The following is a 22,188-nucleotide window of genomic DNA, read 5'->3' on the forward strand; positions in this document are numbered from 1 at the left end:
ATTGTAAAATTAAGACAATGAGTGTGCTCTAGGGGAAAAGGCAGTCACGCAGCATGCCCATGGATGTAAGGAAAAGTGCTGCTGCAGACCTTTCCACCCAGCACCAGATAAAGATGCCTGTTGCAGACCTCAGCCAACTGATTTTGTTTCTCATGTCACTTTTAGAAGTAATTCTCATGATAACAGCACTGTGCAGCTTTATTTAGTCACTCAGTTACAGCAGTATTTTAGCAGACTGGGACAGAGTCAGATTTTTGAAGTGTAACAGATATTCAGCATGGAACAGTAATCTACATATTCCTTTCACAAACGTCTTACAGAGCTGATACAGTACTAGCCATCAACCCAGTAGCAAGCGCACTGGAGTAGAAAAGGATGCAACAAGAAGATAGCTACACTGGAAAGACAACACTTTAGAAAAAGTGAAACATGTAAAGTCTCCCCTCTAGCCCCCAAAGAAAGTGTACAGTTTGGATCTAATTTTACAGTTCTACATCAGTTTCTAGAAACTTAAAAAAAAAAAACCAAAGATAAAACCACTGGCCAGTACAGTCTTTGGATATTTAGAGGAGGGGGAGAGAGTCAGTTTCCAGAATGAAGTCAGTCAGTTTCAGCCTCACCAGGGTCTTTGCCTTCTTTGTTCTTTCGAACCTCTTCAATATGCTTGTCCTGAAAGACAACAGCAGGGAAGCAGTTAGCTGCCCAGGCGCAGAGAGGCAGGGCTCCGGGCTGGCACAGCAAGCCCCAGCTTGCTTCCCACCCCCCAGCTCACAGCAGCAACCTGTGACTCCGGGTTACTGAAGGGGACTACAGGATGAAGCTTGCTACGAGAAAAGTGAGACAGTGCTGTAGCTCCATCCATCCCCTCTCCCCCCCAAGAGGAGGATTTCTGCAAAGTCTTTTGCAGATAATTTTTCAAGATCAGACCATCACAGAACTCCCAAGGATGTCCGTCTACTCATAGTACCCCCCCCCACTTGGCCATTCACTTGGCTTTATTTAGCCAGTTTTCACAGTAAGGAGCATGGATAAACTCTCTCCCAAAGCGGAACAGGGACTCTACACCCACCTTCTCCCTCAAGCGTTCCAGTTTAGCAGCCATTTGTGCCTCGCGGTTTTCTTTGTTAGCTTCCATTTGTGGGTCAGCTTCTCCTCTGCCATTTTGCTGAAGTTGTTGTTTTCTTCAATTGCTTTCTGAAGCACCTCTTTTTCATGCTCCCGCTTCTCAGCTAGCTGCTTCAAGACTTCTGCTTCATGAGACTAACAAAACAGAGGATGCATGCTTTGAACATAAAACAGATGAACTACAGAGACGACTACAGTCGAGTTGCCCACAACTCCCGAGAGAAGAGATTTTCTGCTATTTTACTGGAGAACAGCATAACGTTGTGATGCAGGACAGAACTCCCTGGTGCTTCCCCCACCCACATAACCCACATTTTCACCATTACAAACTACCAGGAAAGTTAAGTTTCTGTCATTACTTGCAAGTCTTGTTAGATGGGATTTTTCTGGAAAAAAAGAATATGTATTTTTTTTTTATGTTAACATTGACAGATCTTTCCTAGAAGATTCTCGCTGCTCAGAATGGTGAATCACTGTGATTCAGGTCACACAGGAGGCTGCACTTCAACTAGTAAACCTCTGCACAGTCAAGGGCTTCAAGCTACATCTCAACAGCAAGATCTTACATCAAGTCAGACATATTCACAAACCTTCTCATTACAGATTCAGCACTACATTTTCTAGGAGAAAATGAATCTGTTATGATGTTAAAGACAAGAAAAACAACTTCATCCTGAAAGAGCATCCCCTCTCAACTAAACATTTTCTCCCAGTTTTTCAAGTGACCATTTAAGATCACTTTGGGAACAAAGCTATGGCCTTGCAGACCCTAACAAAGGTTCATAAGAGCCCCAGAGATTCCAACAAAGCTCAATTAATATTCCGTTTACCATAATACAGAATGCTAATCACTTATCCCAAGGAACAATTTAAAAAAAACAAAAAAACAACCACACAACACAGCTTGCACAGACTAGTTGAGCAGAGCTCACTTAAGCTGTTTCAAATTTACCTTACGTCTCTCTTCTGCTGCTTCCAACTTCTTCTGAATCTCTTCCAATGACACATCCTTCTTCTTTGGGGGAGAAAGAGGGAATTCTGGAACTGCTTCTTTTGAGCGGGGACTGAGTATCAGCTCAAATGCCTGCCCAGAGGCACGCTTTTCCAGTTCCTTCACTTGAATATCTAGGAACATGGGAAAAAAAAACCCAAACAAACAGTACTTTAAGCCAGGAACTGGCTTAGGTAACTTGAACAATAGCCTTCAAAAATCCAATGCCACAAAGCTCACTTAAGGAGACAGTTAGCATCCGAGCTGATAGTTTTGTTTTAAACGGCAGCAACACCATTCAGAAATGTGGCAGGCAATTCTGTTTGCAATTCTTCCTTGATAGTACATCACCCAAGTGCCTGACATTTTATTTTAGCCTTTAATATCCAGGGTCCTGAAAACAATCTTATCAGTACTTCAAATGAAAAAAAAAAAAAAACAAACCAAGAAAAACCCCCCAAACAACAAACAAAAAGAACCCTCTTTCTCCAACGAGAAGTCTGAGGATGAGTTTCAAGGTGTTTGCCTAAGACCTGACATAGCCAAGAAATGAAACCAGTTTTCAAAGAAATATGTAAGCCAGTGTTCTCTCTTCAAACACCTATCAACAGGCACGTCAGCCCTGCACGGTGTCAGTTGTACCAGCACACCAGTTTTGATCACCAAGATGTCTAGATGATAGTCAGTTCTGTTAACGGAGCAGATGGCATGCAGATGAGCTGAAGCCCATCTGCTAACAGCCTAGTCTGAGAGGGCTTTCAGTATGTTTTCACAAGCACCCGGTTTTAACAGCTTCTCCAAAAGCAGCCTAGAGATGGGAGAAAAGCTTGGTGATGACAGTTTATTTTACTATATTAGATTTTTAAATTCTTTCTGAGGAAATTAAGAGAAAAAAAAAAAGACACAAGAGCATTTAGTACATAATACTACATACCAGAAGTAGCCATGACCAAGAAAATATGACTCCAGAAGCCAACTATGGGAGAACTTCAATCGGTTGGATTCCTAGATAACAAAGAGACACACCTTTGAACAGTAAGTACATGAATGTCATTTCTTCTAACTCCTAATATAAATTGCTAAGCATAATTAGACCTGCTGAACAAAAGACAGTCAGGTAGGTTACTGCTGTCAGTAATTCCTGTCAGTGTGTGGGGCTGAGGCTGATGTACATTGGCTAGGAACAGCAGAGAGGTTATCTATTATTGGTGTTGCAGGATCTGCGTGTACGACTGTATGGTCGGGCATTTTCAGTCCCTGTTTTACTCCACCGTAAATAAGATATGCAAAGGCTCCCATTTTACCATTAACTCAGCAGCTTACAGGGCTACAGATATTTCACTGATATTGCACATAGCAGATACATCTCTCTGAATTAAAATACAGCGCACAACAGGACAGTACAGCCAGGATTCACGCTGCTACCAAAGGATCTTAAACGTGTGCATCGAGCTCATTTAAAATTCGATTTTATTTGTGCAGCTGAGGCCAGATGCTGCACATCACGACAGACAGGGAGCACGCATGCTGCCCAGCATCCCTTGTTAAAAAGGGACGTAATAAAATTTAAAAAAAAAAAAGCCACAAAGCGCTCTAAAAACCCCAAAAGGAGGATTCCCCCCCCCCCCCCCCAGGTTTTAAGCCGAAAATGAAGCGGGGGCAGGGTGGGTGCGCGGTCCCAGCGCCGCCCGATCGGGCGGCGCTGGGACCGCGCACCCACCCTGCCCCCGGAGGTACCGCCCCCTCCCGTCACCAACCAATAAGCGCCGAGGCCGTCGCGCGGCCGGGCGCAGGCCCCGCCCCCTCTCCGCACGCGCCTTCCTAACCGCACCGAATTCAAACCGCCGGGGAGGGAGGGAGGGGAGAGAGAGAGAGAGCGCGCGCGCCCGCCCGCGCGCGCGGGGGGCTCGAGGGAGGGCGGGGCCAACGGTAACATCCGGGCACCTGCCGCCCCCCGCCGCAGGTGCGGGCCCCCGCCTCTACCCCGGGGTGAAGGGGAAAGGGAAGGGACCGGGGCGAGGGGGGGGGGGGGGGGGGAGGAAAGAAACGGGACCGTCGCCCCACCGCCGCTAAGCGGGGCTCAACGGCGGGTCCCCGAGCTCGATGGCGTCGGGGTGCGGTCGCCCGGGCGCCGCCCCTTCCCCACTAACAATGGCGGGGTCCTGTCACGGAGGGGAGGGGGCGCCGCTACCGCGAGTAGGGCGTCGCCCCTCACAGAGCGTCGCCCCTCACAGAGCGTCGCCCCTCACAGAGCGTCGCCCGCTCCCGGGACAATAGACACCCCCTTCCCCAGCGGGATTTGGGGGGGGGGGGGGGGTGGGCTAAGGACGCCCCCCCCGCCCATTGTCTCCCTTCCCTTTGTCACTGCGACGCCCGAGAAGCGAGCGGCGGGCGGGGATGCGACCCCTGCGAGGAGAAGGGACAAAAGAGACAAGGGCGGGACCCCCTCCCCAAGCGCCCGCAAACGGCTGCGGAGCCGCCGGCGACACCCCCTCGCCCTGACACCCACCCTCAGACCCCCTCAGCTGCGGTACTACCGCCGCCACCGCCCATCCCCACGGAACGCCGGACTTCCATGAACCATCACCCCCGCCTTACTCCACCACCCCAAAGATCGCGAGCACCCACCCCAATCCCGGGTAACCCGCAGCCCCACCGCCACGCACCCACCTGCCCGCTCCGCCGCTCCAGCCACACTCCGCTCCCGCCCGCCCCGCCGCGCACAAAAGCGCCAAACAATGGCACGTGACCCGCCCCGCCCCGCCTCCATTGGCCGAGCGCGGCGGCACGTGCCGCCCCGCCGGGGGGGGGGGGGGGGCGCGCAGCCCCCCCCCCCCGTTTTCCTGGCCGCCTCCCCCCCCCCCCCCCCCGGCTGCATGCCGGGAGACGTAGTCCGCCAAGGGCGGGCGGTGGCGGCGAGGGGCGGCGACCCCCGCGGCCCGGTGGGGCCCGGGTGGAGGGTGCGGGACCTCGCCGCGACGCCCCTCGTCTCCGCGGGCCGCCCCGGGGCCGTGCGTTCCCGCTCCGCGCTCTCCGCCCGCAGCCGGAGGGCGGCGGGACTCCCTTTGTCTCCCACCCCCGGGTGGTGGGGAGGAGCGGGGCTGTGGTGCGGTGGCCTCGTTTGGTCGGCGTCGTCGCCCGTTCCCTCAGCGGCGTTTGGTGGGAGCGGAGCCGTGGTTCAGATGGTCACCTCGGGGCTGGCCACTGACCTCAGGGCCACGGTCACCTCAGGACCATGGCCACTTACCTCAGGGCTATGGTCACCTACCTCAGGGCTTTCGGTCACCTCAGGACTACGCTCACCTCAAGGCCATGGTAACTTACCTCAGGGCCATGGTCACCTCAGGGCCATGGCCACTTACCTCAGGGCCATGGTCACCTCAGGACCACGGTCACCTCAGGACCATGGTCACCTACCTCAGGGCTTTCGGTCACCTCAAGACTATGCTCACCTAAAGGCCATGGTAACTTACCTCAGGGCCACGGTCACCTCAGGACCATGGTCACCTACCTCAGGGCTTTCGGTCACCTCAAGACTATGCTCACCTCAAGGCCATGGTAACTTACGTCAGGGCCATGGTCACCTCATGGCCATGGCCACGGCCACTTACCTCAGGGCCATGGTCACCTCAGGACCACGGTCACCTCAGGACCATGGTCACCTACCTCAGGGCTTTCGGTCACCTCAAGACTATGCTCACCTAAAGGCCATGGTAACTTACCTCAGGGCCACGGTCACCTCAGGACCATGGTCGCTTCATGGCCATGGCAACTTACCTCAGGGCCACGGTCACCTCAGGGCCATGGTCACCTCATGGCCGTGGCCACTCACCTCGGGGCCGTGGTCACCTCAGGGCCATGGTCACCTCATGGCCATGGCCGGTCACCTCGGGGCCATGGTCACCTCAGGGCCATGGTCACCTACCTCAGGGCCCTTGATCACCTCAAGACCAATGGTCACCTCAGGGTCATCACCACTTACCTTGGGGCCACAGTCATCTCGGGGCCATGGTCAGGAGGGCATGGTCACCTCAGGGCCAGTTGGTTATCTCAGGGCCACAATAACCTCAGGGCTCTCGGTCATCACCAAGATGACCACCATGTTCCTTTGGTCACCTCAGGGTCACAGCCTCCACAGGCCAACCCCAAAGAGGATCTGTGGGTCTGACAACGCGCTGGCCCCACAGCCCCTGGCAGTGTGTTTTGGGTGGACAGCCACACGGCCACCCTCTCCTTTGGGGTGGCACCAGCAAGTCAAATCACATCCAGAAAAGCCATCGTTCATGCAGATTCCGTAGTATGTACATAATGGCCGTGCAAAGACGATCCATTCTTGTCCTAAGGGCTGCATTGTGAGCAGTTCCCTTCTCAAGACAACGCTATTGCCAAGCGTAGATAAGTGGTTCGCTCCCAAACGTGCTTTAAATGAACTGGCTGCATTTTCACATGTTCCGTACAAATGACTTCTCTACAATTCCTGTGGTAGTTTCCATGCTACAGTCACTTGAGTTACACCAAGAGTCACTAGGCACAAAAGGCAGATGGCCGGAGAACAGCACAAATCTTCTGCTACAATGCAAGCCCAGCATAGCAGTCTCCATACCCTAAATACCAGAAAAAGAAAGGACTTTTCTGAGGGGACCCACCCTTGTTGTGCGCACTCTTAAAACCAAGGATTTTGCACCCAAAAAAAAAAAAAAAAGCTACCTTGAGGAAGGTTAATATTGTGACAGAAATGCATAAAGCTTTCAAAACAGAGATTATTTTAAACACTTGCCCTGTTTTTTGCTGATCTGATGTCTATTTCCATGGAAACCACATCCAGCCACCGAGCTGCTAGAATTGGGAGAGGTTTCTGCCGGAGTGGCTCACTGGGCATGGGAAGAGCCATTTTCCAGCAGCATGGTAGAACCTTTTTGTGGGATTGAAGGGAATTCAGATTCAAAATGGTTTGGCTGCTTGGCCGTTCAGGGTCACACCTGGTACATTCATGGGGTTCCTGGCTCAATACCAGCGGTATATACATAGGTATCACATACAACACACATGTTTTAAAATGAAACATCTTGAGTGCCTGGATTAAATTGCATCAAATGTTGCTGGAAGACAAAGCAGCCAAGAGATCATGCCATCAGCCTGTGTTTTACTTTATCATTTATTAATTATCACCCATGTAGATCAACAGTGTGTTGGATGCTTTAATATTAATGCTTTTTAGTAAAATCAATGAGCTTATCCCGGGATGATCTCAGGATTTCCCAGAGGAAACAAGGCTTCCTGGGCTCAGGGCTTTTTGTTTGGTACCTGTGTGACTGCCTTTAGTCAGTCCTCACCCCCTGGAGAGATGATGATGAAATATCATTTACCGCTTTTGAAGAAGGGATGCAGGCTGAGATAAAACTACGAGTCATGCAGCGTCTGTTCTCAGCGCTTTCCATCTTATTTCCTGTGCTTCTCACAGGAAAAAAAAACAGAGAGAGGAAAAAAAAAAGACCTGAATGTAACTTACCTTCCTTTGCAGATTGGCTTTAAAGCCAAAGATATTTCTTTCAGATAAGAACTCTCCTATGTAAGAGGCAACACAGGTTTATTGACGAGAGGCACTGAGCTGGGAAGCAGATTCGTGCTCTGTTCTCAGCTCTGGCATTTTCCATGCTGTGGCACTTAGGTTGAGACTCTTTAGCAACCCCTTTACCCTACCTGCCACAACTGGTTTCAATTTAAACCGAAATCTTTGAGTATTATTGCGATACAAAGAGAAATAACAGCTCCTAGCAGCTGGAAAGGCATGGAGACGATCTCATTTTTGGCCTCTTTGCAAGAGTGGTTTTATTTTTGGAACATTTCATAAAACCCATTTGTTTATGTGGCATTTATTTTTGTCTGATCTCAAGGAGAATGGAGTATATGAAAAGCTTTTATTTAATTTGCATCTGATTTGTGTTTATCGACACATTTACTGCAATTCTAAACAGACTCTTCTTTCGTCGAGCCTAGCAGCATGTGGCCGTGGTAGTTTTTGTCTGCTGGATTCCTTATCATCAACAAAAGCTTTTTGCTATAATTCCAGTTTTTCCAAAAAAAGAGCAAGCAGCAGTACAATAAATTTCCTCCAACGTGTCACTATTTAGCCCCAAAACAGGGTTCAAGAAGGAAGATACCATTTCAAGCCCAAATCTAACTACATCAGCCAGATGAATTTGTGCATCTTGAGGAAAATAAAGGACCACAGCAGAATCTGCAGAAGATATTCCCAAAGTAGAAAGGGACAAAGGCTCTATAAATTAGGAATATGACCTACTCTGAGGGTCAGTGGCTATGACGCATCCGAGCCGGTGGTGTCTGTACCCACTTCCCACCGTTGCCCTCGTGCAACTCGCAGCCACAGCTGTAACTGCCCACCAGTTGCTCAAGGGGGGCTCATTCTCAGCACAGGCAAAACACGAGGCCCCTCAGCTTTGGTTCAACACGCTCTGCTCTCAGTGGAACAGATAAGTCAAGGTCTCATCAGGAGGACTCCTTGTACGTGTGAATTTAGGACGTGACGTGATCAGATTTAGCATAAAGATTAAAGCATCTCCTCTGATGTGCTTATCAAAATATTCCGCAAAGAGACTGACATAATTAGGTGACAACTCAGCCCACGGCAGCTCTTTTAACTTGCAAAAATATTTAATCTCCAATAAGAAAATGTGCTTTCTGAGTATTAAATTGCCACCCTTAAGCATTCGCGGTGGATGGACTGACAGCTTATTTGTTAATCAGAGGATGTTTTAAAGCACCTTGGTAAGTAATATTAGCAAGCATTTGCTAAGACTGGTAACAGTCACTGCATTAGCAAAGTTCATTTTAAAACTAGAAATCCAATACACTATTTGACCCAAGTAAATCTGTTTAAGTGATTTAATAAATAACCTGCTAGAGGAGACAGTAATTTAAAATAAACTTGTTCTCAGAGGTAGAGAGAAGGGCTACAAGATTTCTTTCTATCCGTGCTTCTCTGTCTTTGTATTAACCCTCAGCAAATTTTTCTCCACGCTGCAGCTTACCCATCTTCAGTACTGACATGCTGCTGCCCGACAAAGGTCTCGCAAGGAAAATTAGTGGTTGCAAAGGTCTCACTGATCTTCAGATAAAAATACATTTTAATCCAAATGCAGCCGAGGAGTCCACGGAATTGAAGAATAAAACAAGACTTTTAGGGAGTGTCTCCCTCACAATGAAAGCTTTTCCACGGGCAAGAAATATTTAAGGTAATTTGTATTTGTTTACTGGAGGTGTTTAGGCTGATACTATATTTATGCTGAAAAACACCATTAAAGAAAGTGTTCCCTTTGGAACAAATTTGCACTTGCCAATGTGCTATTCAAAATTATTTAATTTTTTCAAATCGGATGGAGCGCCTGGCTTGCATTGCTAGTTTGTGTTTTGAGAAATTCACTCGAACTCACTTAATTCCTCCACAAAATGAGGCAAGTAAAAGCACTCACCACAGATGGCGATTGCGCCTGCAGCAAGAGAGATGAAAATATAAATTAATTGCTTTGATATTGGGGCAATATAACCCTGAAATGTCATACCCACCTCTTCAAATGCAGTCATAGGACTGTATTGCATGATATCCAAATACTATGGTGATGAGGGCTGACAAGGCTCTAGAGTAGAAAAATAATCTAAGCTGCTAATGAAGTAAAGACAAAGGCCCCACGAGCACTCTGCTGTCCTTGCAAAAAATTCTCCAACACACTGAAATGGCGACACCCCCTAAAGTAATGGCAGTGACTGCGGTACCGACACATGGGCACCTTCATCCTGATTACAACCAGGATGCTGAACGAGATCTGGTCTTTCTCCTAAATAGTGAGGTCTGCCTTTGATCCAGCCTGGGCAAAGGAACAGCAGAATTCCCTTCCCAGCCTGGTAGATCTTCTGGCATGTTTTTCATTCTTTGTTTTTTAAGATCATTTTCTTAGGTTTTACATGATTAAACTACTTCTATGTCTCTGCGTAGTCTTCTCTCCCAGCTTTTAGTTTTGTGAGCCAGTCTCTGCCCCTCCGATAAATATGGATAAGAGCTCAGTGACATGAATTCCACAAGTTTCTTGAAAACAGATGGCCGGGGAGAGGCAAGAGTGAGGAAGAGGCTTCAGCACAAGCCCAACTATTATTAGAGACCAGAGACTTCACACGAGGGAGAGCTATCACAGCCACTCCCAACAGCGGGTACAATTTCAGAGCTGGTTGTTTTCTTCACGGCACCAGCAGATCCTCCAAGACACTAATGTGCAGTTGTGCTCTCCCAGCAGCTACCTGCCAAATACAAGGACAAATCTATGTGGCTGCTGGCTTCCACCTCCACTATGTCCAGAAACACAAAATGAAAGCTGGCCCGGAGATCTCCTCATATTGCTTTCCCCCCTCCTTGGTCCCATAGCTCCCAACTGAGCCTGGAGCCTCGACCCATTTCTCTGCATCCTCGCTGCTTTTCCCTTTCTGCTCCTAACCGGAGTCCACAAATTTGCATTTCCCATATGGAGTACCAAGAGCTTTGCTATTCAAGGAAGCCCGTAAACAACTCACTGCCGAGGGTTCAAAAATAACTACGCTGCACAGAGCGATAGCAAGTGGCTGGGAGAGAAGCACGAAGAAAGGGTTTATGGGTTGGGGTTTTTTGCGTGTGAGCCAACAGGAGATGCACTAATTAGATTTCAAAAGTGTCAGAGTCAGCCATTTCAGCTGGGATAGAGCAAAGGAGACAGCGTGATTTTGACAACCACATGGAATAGCAATACATTGGGAAGCCATAAAATATTCAACAGCTATAGAAGATTCCAGTAAAGACATTTGCTTTGGCTCTTTGAAAATGGAGTGGGGGGAAAGAAAAGCTGGGTATAGCACTAATTATTCCCCAGTTCCTAATTAGTTCCTTGAATTTAAAATATGGATTCAGCTCTACCAGCAGCTCAGCAAGCCTATTGTGCTATTAATACTTCCCCGGCGTGATATAGTTAAAAATACTCCCACCCTTTCAAGACAAAATGCAGCTTGGAAGTGTCACAATGGGAGGAGTTCAGGGATGGAAATCCTCTTAAAGGAATACGACTTTCCCAATGTCAAATAAACAATATGAATGAGCTTGTAACAGCCCCCAGACTGAGCCTGTTCCCACTAAGAGCAAATTTGAAAATAATGCTCAATGCAGAGCTCTCGGGCTGCTTGCTATCAAAGCTGTTTCACTGACAAAATCGTTACGCAGCCAAATGGTAACAGGTTTTACTTATTTTTCAGAGAGATCTGCTGCTTGGGGAGCAGGTGGGTTTGCAATTCTCAAGTGCATTCAGATCAAAAGGCAGGATTTTGAAGCGTCCCCCCTCTCCTTGCATCCACCCCACGCTCAGCTAATGCAGGAGATCCTGACCTGCCCAGTGCAACAGCCACAGCTAATTTTTCCGTGGCATCATCTATAGGTGCTGTTTATGGACGAGATCTGTCAGACACTGTGGGCAGAATAAAACCTGCCTCTTCCCGCAGGATTTGTGAGCCAAGGAAAGAAGTCTGGGTTTTTTTATGGCACCTTTCGACTTTGAAGAGGTCCAGATCTATGCTTTCACCCTTTAGAACCTCTCAGGACAATAAGCAGTTCCCCTCCCATCTCCACTGACAATTCTGCATCAAAATGGGTTAATTCCCACTCCCTCCCGCTGGCTCTTCACCCACTGCCTGTAGCTCAGCAATACCAGCATGGAAACAATACCTGCACTTAATATTTGCTCAGTGCTCTTTGATCCCTTTTCCCCCCAGTAATTCGAGTTCATAATAGGTCAATATATATATATTAAAAGAAAAAAGACCAAACACATCCACTGCAGCTGTGAGAACAGGCAAACAAAGCCAGCCTTTCTGGAGGAAAGACACATCTCTGTCTTTTATGCAATAAACCAGCAAACTGCTGCTGTACACTAAAATCAATACCCGGAGAGACACCCTTATGTTGCGATTGCCAACATTAAGTGCTTTATTTTAATTAAAAAAAAACCCCAAACTCCCCACAAAAATCCCAACCCAGGCCTTGCGTGATGAATGTCGTTAGAGAGCCGCTATCAACGCGAGGAGGCGAAGGCAGCCTGAAGCTTGTGGGTTGGGGGGGTCCGGTGCCACCGTGTCACCCGGAGAGGGGTGCTGACAGTCTCAGCACCTACCCGCACCCCGGTCCGGGGTGAAGACGTAAGCCAAAGGTTAAAAAGGAGGACGTGGGACATTTGGGGTCCCCGCCTCGCCCAGCCCCCCCCACTCTCCCCCACCACCATGCTGGGGTGCAAAGCACGAGCTGGCATCCACAGGGCTGAGCTCAGCCTGTCCTTCCTAAAATGGAGGAAATCTGGATATTGACCAAACCCGATCCCTCCAATCTGTTTCAGGGGCTTTTTCAGAGCAGCCTGGAACTGGAGAGACCTCACACAGCCCTTTCTCTCCTCCAGCACCTCCATTTCGCTTCTCAGTCCTTTTTTCCCCTGTTTTTTCAGGAAACATCTCTAGGGTCAGCAACAGACTGCTCCAGCCTGAAATGGGGCTTCTGCTGCAGAGTGAAAACTGTCAAAAAACCAGTTGTGCTCTCAAAATACCCTCGATGCTGCTGGCTGAGAGAACAGGAGCCCTCTTGGCCTGCGGCATTGTATTTTGAAGGCCAGGGAACTCAGCAAGCATCACGCCTGCAGCCCTGCAGCATCGCACCTCGAAGCCGGCAAGCACGTGCCCTGCGCCGGATCCGAAGGGTCTGTCTGCCCGGCAGAGCCCTGGTCCTGCCCTGTAACCCAGCGTGGGAGGAACTGGTGCTTGGGAAGATGGCAAAGTTGAGCTGAATCTCTCCTGACTGCGAGCATCCGGGGTTTTCCGCTCAAGACGGCCTGGAAGCTGACGCATTAGATGAGAACAATTCCCTTTGGAGATTAAGAAACTCGATTTTTCTTCAGAACTTCACCCAGAGCAAAGTTTTGATTTGCCAATAGAAAAATCAACGTAAAAACAAGCATATACTCACCAATCAAAGGAATCTAAGGAACTCTGCTCAAGAGGGTGCTGCCCGGGTTTGGGTTGGGAGCGGGGTCAGCCCTGCGCCTGCATCTGCGCTGGTCTTCGGGGCTGGTATCGCAGCCCACGGCCAGACACTGAGCTCCTCTACTAGAGCTCGTGCGGTTCTCACTGCACACACTGTGCTCAGCTTGCAGGGCCGTGGACCTTCGGAAGCTGTTGTGAATCCAGGCCTTACTATTTTCCTTAAAAATACAAGAAAAAGGGAAAAAAAAAAAACCATGACAGTGTTACGGTAATTACAAGGAGGTTTTAACACATGTCTCAATTTGCATTAATTAAATCAACAGAGAAGGTTCAATTGAGTAAACGAGTTTTTTTCCTGAGCGGCAGCAAATGCTGCGGCAGGCTGGAGCTGGTAACTCCAGTTTGCTGCATGCATGTGCGGCGGGATGGGGAGGGATCTGCCGGCTGGAAGGGTCTTCCCAGGAGGGAGGGAGCCGCAGGCAGGATGAGCTGGGGGTGGGGAGGATGAGAAGAAGACTCTCAGCTCTAAGATACTAAGAGCTCCAAGCCAGGTCTGTGCTGACACTGTCGGATTTCAGCCCTGAGCCCAGAGAGTGGAAAGCTTTGAAGCCGAAGCGGGTCGGAGAGCGGAGGTTGCTCTGCGGAGATAAGCCGTGGGTAAGAGGAATGCGTCCATTCATACCCCAGCCATGCTGCAAGCACAGCTGTGAGGGGAATATAAATGGGCAGCGTTTTTTTTTTTTTTATTTTTAAAGCCACCAGTTTGAATATTAAAGCAGATCAGACCCATTGAAATGCTTGGCTGGAAGTGAACTCTTTCCAACACACAACGCTCCAGGGCAGGGGATGGCTGGACTGCCAACCTGCAGGCGGGTGCCCCGGGTGCCAACATCCCCAACATAACGGAGTCGGTGTTTCCTTCCCACGTCCCTGAGAAGCAAAATCCCTCTGTGGATAAAACACGGGGGATTTACGGATATAAAACCCAGCCAGTTCACATTCAAACCCAAACCTCTGTGGCAACCAAGAGCTGGTGCCAACAGGCTGCTGTGGCAGATAGTGTACCAGGCTAACCCTTAATTCCTGCTTTTTGCCAGAAAACCTTCCAGTGTGGCACAGGCAAGCCTGGAGCAGCCCGGACCACCCCAAAGACTGGGGTCCGGTCTCCCCTCCGGTCGCTGGCCCAGGCGCGTGGCAGGGAACGATGCTCTGTCCCTTCCCATGGCTGGCCTGGGAAACGCTGGCTCCGGCAGACGTGTCCCAGCCCTTTTTTTTCCGACCTCTCAGGACCAGCAAAGCAATCCAAGCAAGCTGGGACGTGGGGAAAACACCTTCCTCGTGTGCTACGCCAGGGATTTGTGCTGCATCTTTCATGCACGCTGCCTCCGGCCTCGAGGCTGGAGCATGTAATGGGGATCTGAAGGAAAGTGCTGCTTGCAAGGGGAGCCTGATTGAAGAGATGGCTCCGGGCTGGATTTTAAAGCAGATGCAGTGAGTCAGTGAAGTAGGAAAATGCTTGGAGAGGGCTCCTACACTACCACATCCCACAGAGAGCAGAGAGGGGCCGATGAAGTGGAGGAAAGAGGGTGTCTGCCCTGCCCCAAGTGACCCTAGAGTGTTTTTGCACTCCCCTCTTTCTTCCAGCTGGGTTTTCCTCCCGAGGCACAAACACAATTGGGAACGTGGTCCTGGGCGCAGAGGGCGACTCTGGAGTGGGGAGCAAAGGGATGCAGGGCCGGGCAGAAGGACATCTGCCCGCTTCCCCGCTCCTCCCAGCCCCACGGGTACTGGTGATGGGAATAAATGGGTTTCTGTGAACCAAAGGGTTAACGAATGTCAGAGTCACCCTCTGAGCGCAGTCGGTTTCTGCCACCCCCTTCCCGAAAGCCTTTACATAAGAGCCTTGCAGAATTTATAGCCTGCCTCAGCTGTGCCGTGCTGGAGCCGCGACCGGGCTGCTCCCCTGTAGCTGCCAGCACAGATCCCCTGCCATGCTAATTCAGGGAGGAAAATGGGATTTGATTTCTGCACCAGTCACTGTCTCTCACTGTTAAAACAGGACCTGACGGGCTCTGTCCATCCCCCCCGGCTCGCCCACACGATTCATCGCATACATCAACCTTGAATGTCCGCCACCCACCCTCAGCATCTCAGCACGACGGTCTTGAGGATCCCTGGGTTGTCACACCCCAGCCTGCTCCCAGGGCTAGAAATGGTGTTTAACGTGTAAAACAATTAAAAAAAAAAATCTCCAAGCCTCAAAAGCACCAGGATCTTGTGGTCCTGTTCACATCAGTCCTTTGTGTCCCTGGAGAACGGAGCAGATGTTGAAAGAGGTCCCCTGAGGTCCCCTCTGCTACTGCACAGCACTTTGCCTTCCCCCCGAGGCCATCCCGGAGCATCCTCAGCCCCAGGACTCGCCCTCGACTAAGAGGGGCCAGGGGCCACCAGCGAGGTGAGGATGTGGCCATCATGGTGACAGAAACAACTCGGGCACCGGAGGAGTGAGATGCTGCTTTTCCATTCCCCTTTCTTCCCCTGGGAGAAGGGCTTTGCTGGCGCCTGTCAGCGGCTGTCACTGGGTGAGGAATAGCATGTGCCACCCAAACTCCCCTCTCCTCCATCCTTGGCACCCCAGGAAATCCTGCACCGGGCGCTGTCGTCTGCTGCAGCTTCTCCCTGCGATGGCAGGAGGTGAAGCAAAGCCAAGGCTGCCGCTGCCGTCCCCCCTCACATCCCCCAGCAGGAATGCCATGCCGGCGGCTGCGGGGACAATGCAAAAGCAGATGGTGTGCCGGGAGCCCGGATGTTCCCAGCAGCTGCCGAGGCGGAGTGTCCAGGATTGCCTGCCGCCTCTCCGGCCGCAGTGCCAGCGAGGACCCTGGGGAGGGTCTCCAGTGGGGTAAATCCATGGAGCTCCGCCGGCTTCAGGATAGCTGAGGATCGGACCCCCCCTTAAAAAGCACCCCTTGCTCTAACGTCTCTGGCGTTACCCAGGAATGTGCTATAGGTACTTCCAAAGTGCCTTATTCCCACCGCCAGCACGTGCCTGTTTGGAGCAGAGTTGCTCTTCATGCTGCAAAACCAGGCTGGGCTGTTTTCCTTCTGTCCCCAGGGCTGATCCCAGTCCCCGTTTCACATCCCTGCGCTGCTGGGGTGCTCAGAGATACCTCCAGCGAGTCCCGTGTTTAATACCGTCCTCTTTCTTTTTACCCCCAGATTTGAGGCGTGGAGTCAGCAATCTGGCCAGCTTTCCAGGACGACGATAAGATTTTCATTACCTTTGTGCTTGGAGCCCTGATGCTGCATCTCTTTGCGCTGGTTCTTTTGGCTGTGGTTGAACTACACCCAACCCACAGCAAACAACCTGCCTGCTCCTGCCAGATGTGCCACAGCTGCAGCAGATCCAGCCAGGCCCGGCGAGGGATCGATGCCCACCTACCCTCTGCATGCAAGCAGGGTGTCACCTCAGGCCCAAGTGACAGCCAACTCAGTCTTTGTCCCCGGGGATTTTATTCTCTTAGTCCCACAGCCCTCACTGCAGGCAGCAGCCACTGCAGGCAGCGCTTGAGCAGGGAGGGCTCTCCTGGCACGCTCGCTGAGCACCACGGCCACCAGACGTCCTACGAGCATGGTCCCCAGGTCCTGCTCTCCCCATGGGTCCTCCTGCCCTTGTGGGCTCCTGCACGGCACAGTTTGGACAAGAAGTAGCTGCTTTCCTCAGCTCCCACCACCGACCTCGGAGCAGGCTACAGCTTGGAGCGGCAGAACGGTGCTTCTGGAACAACTGAGTCTCCGATGCCTTCGAGGAGGTTGTCCCATTGATCGAACTCCTCTTCCAGGTCTGCACGGGGCAGAGATGGTGACAGGGTTACTACAGCAATTATCAGCCTGGCTCCAGGCATAAAGGAGGTGCAGCCACCGGACCCCTTTGCTTTGTGCAACGGGGTGGGAAGCACCAAACCCAAGCCCAGGAAAGCAGCGGCCGCCCCGCAGCCCCCTGCGAACGGGGGAGCTCTCGTGCCCTCCCGAGCCCCCGGCCAACGTGCCCTCCACCCCACGCCGTACTGAGATGCCTTTGCAGGAAGGCCAGAGCTGCCCGGCTGGTGATGTCCAGACCCTTGTAGGGGTCGAGGGTCCCCCTCAGGCCAAAGAAGCGGTTGACGAGTTTCCCGGTGAGAAAGGTGAAGTCGGTCTGGCTCTGGTGCACAGATCCCCTGGGACAGGGAAGGGATCTGCTTCAGCGGGAGCTGGGGAGAAGTCCTCCTGCTGGGACACAGCTCGTAGGTGCTCCCAGGAGGGTACTGGCGGGTCGGTGTCCCCAGCCCCTGACTCACAGGATGGTTATAATCTTCGTCTGGCTGTTTCTGGAGCTCAGTCTCTTCATTTTGGCAATGCTTTCTGGTGTCTGGAACTTCTCGGTGTTGATGAAGAGCACGGGCTTGGGCACCTCCGGGTACAGCGCGTTCTCCAGGGGGAACATCCAGGCGTCGAGAGCCACCGCACACCTGCAGCAGGACGGATGCCCGGCACTGCTGCCCACACCACAGCTTCCCTTCCCACTGGGATGACCCACATGTCCCAGGAGCTTCCCACGGCTCCTGGTCCCTGCTGCGGCTTACCTGAAGCTGGGCTCTTTCACCAAGGCCAGCACTGCTGTCACCCCGCCAAAGGAATGGCCCATGACAGCGACTTTGGTCAGATCAACGCTGTCCTGCAAAAAGGAGAAGGCTGAGGAGCCTGTGCCCAAACCCCGCTGCAGAAGGTCCCTAATTAGGGAAGAAAAAGCCTAGGGAAGAAGATCAGCAAAGCCCCACTGCTCTGCCCTCTGCAAGGAATGCCGTGTCCAGTTTTCACCGCCAGTGCAATGGAACCCAGCTTCCCTGGCATGCACGGGGGAGAAGAAGGAGAAGAGAGGCACCAAGAAGCCAAAAAGTAGAAGGCTGTGGCTCTGCACAGACCCTGCTTGTCCCAGGAGGGACTCATGCAACAAGGACTGATCCTGCCAGCAAAGGGCACCCGGACCACCCCCCATCAGCCAAATGATCCCCCTGGCTGGTCCTTCAGCACAGACAGACCCAGATACCTTCAGCACAGAGAGATCAAAGTCCTGGTGAAGGACGTTCAGGACAGATTTACCACTGCTGATGTCCTCGAAGAGCCGGAGCGCTCGCACACATTCCTCCGCTCTCTGATGAACCTGGGAGTGAGAGTTGCCCCTTCCCCGGTTAACCCAGTCCCTCCACCCCGCAAGGATCTGGGGCCAGATCCTCCCCCCGACATCCACCCACACTCGTCCCTCCAAAACTGCAGCTCTCAGACCCAATGAGGCTTTCCCTGAATTACAGCAAACGTAAAAGCAAGTGAGAGGCTGCACCGCAGCGGCTCCCGCGGGGATGTGGTGAATTTATTGGAATGATTTCTTTTGTTGTTTGTTTTTAATTCAGTTAACCTGACAGCAGAGATGGCTGGAGATGAGCGGAAGACCTCTGCTCTGGGGAGCAAGCAGCGGGGTGCGCAGGGGAGGGAGAGCCCGGTTTCCTCGCCAGCTGCCCCCCCAGCCAAGCCTGCCGAAGCCACCCGCCGGTGCAAACACCCACGGGGAGCCCAGACCCCCCCCTCCCACCCCCGCTGCCAGAAGCAAACCTGGACGTCACCCTGAAACCCAGCTCAGGGGCTCCATCCAGGAGCAGCTCAAAAGCCCAAACCACTGATTTGGGGGGAGGAAGCCCTGACCTGGAGCCACTTTGGGACTATGTCCTCTGCTCCCCTGACACAAATGCTGTTGGCTGTGCATGTTTAAAGGCCTTCCCCCAAAGTGAGAAGTGACAAAAAACTCAGATGAAAACCTCTCTCCGCTCTTCCCTGCTTCCTCCAACATAGATGATGCCATAACTGAGGCTGACCTGGCAACCATTTCTCTCTATTTACAATTTATTTCTCATTCACCCTCAACATTTATGTTCATGGGTTCATCTTTATAGGAAAACTCTTTCCCTTGTTCATGCAATGTGCCGTGAGACAGACTGTACACAAAAATAAGAGGCTGGGAGGTGATTTAAGACTGCCAAAAGCACCTCCAACCACTGCATTTCCTAGAGAGCTTTTCTACGACAAATCTTGACTCAACGTTGTCCTTTTAATCGAGGCAGAAACGAGCAGGGCTCAGCAGGAAACCTTCCTGCTCCTCAGCAAGCAGCTGTCCGGGGTAATCCCATAGGGACAAAAACCAGAGCATGAACAAACCCAGCAGCAGGTCCGGAGCCCTGCCAGCCTGCGGCGCTGGGCTGGGCAGAAAGCCCGTTTCTCCCTGGGGTGTGGGTGGCATTAAGCATCCGGACACGGCAAAGCCCAGCCCGGCTCCTGCCGGGGTCAGCTGGACCGGACAGAGGGACCCCATGAAACAGAGATAGTCAGGTTGAACATATTTTTCTCAGCTTGCAAGGAGAAAGCTCAGCCCCAGCATCACAGTGGTATGGGTCTGGGGAGGGCAGCAGATGAAGACCCCGGGGACGTGGGGCCGGCTTGGCTTGCAGGAGGGATTTCACACCTCCCGGGTTGCCCACCCTTAACCCCCCACCCTGGTACCTGCTTGTTTCGGAAATAAAACTCCTTCTGCCCTTGGGGCACCCGTTGGTAGGGGATCCACTCCTCTCTCCCAGCCTCTGCTTTGCAGAAATACGTCGCGGAGGCAGAATGGTCCCTGCAGCGGCAGGAGGGCAGGCAGTCGTGTCGCGGGGGCACCGCCAGCTCCCCGGGACACCGTGCCCTGCCAGCCCTGTCACGGCTGCCAAATTCGGTGGGGACCGGGGCACCCACCTGTGCTCCAGTGCCGCCACCGCGAAACCCCAGGATGCCAGCTCCGAGCAGACCGAGGAGTACAGGGTCCTGCCAGGGAGCCGGCGGGGGGGGGAACAGGGTCAGGGCTCCGCTGCCAACCCAAGGCAGGTCCGAGCGGGGCCACGGGGGGCCCAGGCCACCTGTGTCCCCATCCTGGCTCTGGCCCTGAGCAGGGGCTCAGCACCCCCAGCCCCTCTCGGGGCTCATCCTACCGAAAGGCTCCCAGGCCGTGGGAGAAGATGATCAGCGGGTACCCGCTGCCGCAGGGCTTGAAAGGGCCGTTCCAGCTCACCGGCACTTTGCAGGAGCCTGCGGGGAAGAGAAACCCCCCCAGGAAAAGGGGGGACACGGGCAGCGGGTCCCCGCTCGGCTCCGTCCCTGCCTGTAGCATCCACCCAGCTACCCCAGGCACAGAGGATGGGCTTGGTGGTCACGAACCCCGCTAAGGGAGTGGGTCCCTAAAGGAATGGGGGAGCACCCAGGATGGGGGGGATGTGGTGCCCGCCACCCCCTTACCGATGGCGATGCTGAACAGGGGCGCGCACCAGCGCCGGCTGCGGCGGGTGAAGTCGGCCAGCCCGCGGCAGTACTCGTAGCGTGGGATCCAGAGCGGCCGCTCGGCCCCTGCCCGGGGCAGGCAGGGGTAGAAGAAGCGGAGGAAGAGTCCCTGGGGGAGAGAAGGGAAGGGGGAAGGCGGTGGGGACAGCGCAGAGAAGCGGTGGCCATGTCCTCCGCAAGCTCAGCTGGCTGCAGCCACCCTGCTGTGCAGGGAAGCCTGTCCCCATCCCCGTCCCCATCCCCGTCCCCGTCCCCGTCCCCGTCCCCGTCCCGTACCTGCCGCGTGTGGCCCACCATGACGTCCGCGCAGCCCACCTGGTGAGGTCCCTTCCCCGGGGGCAGCGCCAGCGACTGCGTCCCCCCCATGCTGCCACGGCCGAACCTATGTGGAGGCACGGGGTCAGCATCTGTCCCCCACCCCGGGGGACCCCGACTCGGTCCCTCTTCCTTCCCCCACCCCTCTTCTGTTGCCCAGACCCCGGGCATCCCCCCAGCGCCGTGCCAGCAAACACAGCGGCATGGCAGCAAGAGGAGAAACGAGATTCCCAATTCCCACCCCACGGAATTCCCAGGGGCGCAGACCCCCTGGGGATGCTCAGGGATGAAACCCCGCAGTTTCTCTCCTGGGGGCTGCCGGAGCGGGACGGCGGGGCTGACGGCTGGTCGGTTGCCCCATGGCCACCCTGCTGTGGGGCAGCCGTCCCTGTCCCCCCCCCTTGCACCCCGGGATGCCGAGGGCTGGGGGGAGACCGGCACGGCCAGACACTGCGGAGCTGGGGCGGCACAGGGGATGCGCGAGCGAGGGGTCAGTGTGGGGCTGACACGGCCGCCTGCCAGCCCTCAGCACCCACGGGAGCCACTGAGGACACGGGGGGGGGGAGTGTGTGGAACCCTGCACCCCCCCCCCCCCCAGTGCAGAACTACAGCTCCCAGCAGCCCCCGGGGCTGGGGAACCACAACTCCCAGTATAGCCCTAGCCTGGGACTACACCTCCCAGTATGCGCTGGGTCCCCGGACTACACCTCCCAGTATCCCCAGCTGAACTACAGATCCCAGTACTTCCCAGTGCCCGTCTCCCAGAGCCCTCCCCGCAGCCCCCAGCGCTCCCCCCAGCGTCCCCAGTTACCATCGCAGCTTCCAGTACCCCTCCCAGTGCCCTGTTACCCCCGCAGTTCCCAGTGCTCCCCAAGAGCTCCCAGTGGCCCCCCCCCCCGGCTCCCAGTGCCCCTCCCAAGTTCCTAGGGCTCCCAGTTTCCCTCTGTGCTCCCCAGCTCCCAGCACCACCCCCCTCAGCACCCAGTGTCCCCCATTCTCCCCCTCCCCAGCCCACCCCCGCACTTACCAGTGCACCGGGCCGCAGCTCCCAGCACACACCAGTGCGCCCTGCACTACAGCTCCCAGTGCCACGCGTGCACGTGGACTACAGCTCCCAGTAGCCACCAGTACAGGACACAGCTCCCAGTGCCCCCCAGCACAACACCACAGCTCCCAGTGCCACCAGTGCAAAATCAAAGCTCGCAGCCCCACCGGTGCAAAATCACAGCTCCCAGTGCCACCAATACAAGATGCAGCTCCCAGTGCCACCAGTGCAAAAATCACAGCTCGCAGCCCCACCGGTG

At 53.5% G+C, this 22,188-nt stretch overlaps 2 protein-coding genes across 3 annotated transcripts; both read right to left on the bottom strand.

The window, feature by feature from the left end:
• Window positions 1-180: 180 nt before the first annotated feature.
• STMN1 (stathmin 1) lies at window positions 181-13,179 on the bottom strand. Its single transcript, XM_030038944.2, is given in 6 exon segments — window positions 181-669; window positions 1,070-1,137; window positions 1,140-1,260; window positions 2,078-2,250; window positions 3,051-3,121; window positions 13,155-13,179. Coding segments are annotated over 5 exon segments (444 nt in total). The 5' UTR covers window positions 3,064-3,121; window positions 13,155-13,179; the 3' UTR covers window positions 181-600.
• PAFAH2 (platelet activating factor acetylhydrolase 2) lies at window positions 12,114-22,015 on the bottom strand. Of its 2 annotated transcripts, XM_041129012.1 has the most exons (14): window positions 21,912-22,015; window positions 20,846-20,951; window positions 20,528-20,678; window positions 20,224-20,320; window positions 19,991-20,059; window positions 19,760-19,874; window positions 18,258-18,371; window positions 17,794-17,885; window positions 17,509-17,679; window positions 17,240-17,388; window positions 15,312-17,015; window positions 13,155-13,389; window positions 12,848-13,027; window positions 12,114-12,706 (listed from the first exon to the last, which is right to left on the bottom strand). In XM_041129012.1, the coding sequence occupies exons 2-11, from the start codon at window positions 20,933-20,935 to the stop codon at window positions 16,921-16,923; spliced, it is 1,143 nt and encodes a 380-aa protein (XP_040984946.1). In that variant the 5' UTR covers window positions 20,936-20,951; window positions 21,912-22,015; the 3' UTR covers window positions 12,114-12,706; window positions 12,848-13,027; window positions 13,155-13,389; window positions 15,312-16,920. The 2 variants fall into 2 exon arrangements, with proteins under 2 accessions (XP_040984946.1, XP_029894789.1); XM_030038929.2 differs by having other exon boundaries at window positions 12,114-13,053.
• Window positions 22,016-22,188: the final 173 nt, after the last annotated feature.

Source organism: Aquila chrysaetos, chromosome 16, assembly GCF_900496995.4.
Source record: "Aquila chrysaetos chrysaetos chromosome 16, bAquChr1.4, whole genome shotgun sequence".
In the NCBI taxonomy this organism is placed as follows: domain Eukaryota; kingdom Metazoa; phylum Chordata; class Aves; order Accipitriformes; family Accipitridae; genus Aquila; species Aquila chrysaetos.

Coding starts and splice junctions, on each gene's coding strand:
- PAFAH2 (XM_041129012.1), bottom strand. CDS start 20,935: ATGGGGGGGACGCAGTCGCTGGCGCTGCCCCCGGGGAAGGGACCTCAC. Junction 17,680..17,793: donor GTGAAAGAGCCCAGCTTCAG/GTAAGCCGCAGC, acceptor GTCCTGCTGCAG/GTGTGCGGTGGCTCTCGACG. Junction 17,016..17,239: donor CTTCCTGCAAAGGCATCTCA/GTACGGCGTGGG, acceptor TGCCCCGTGCAG/ACCTGGAAGAGGAGTTCGAT.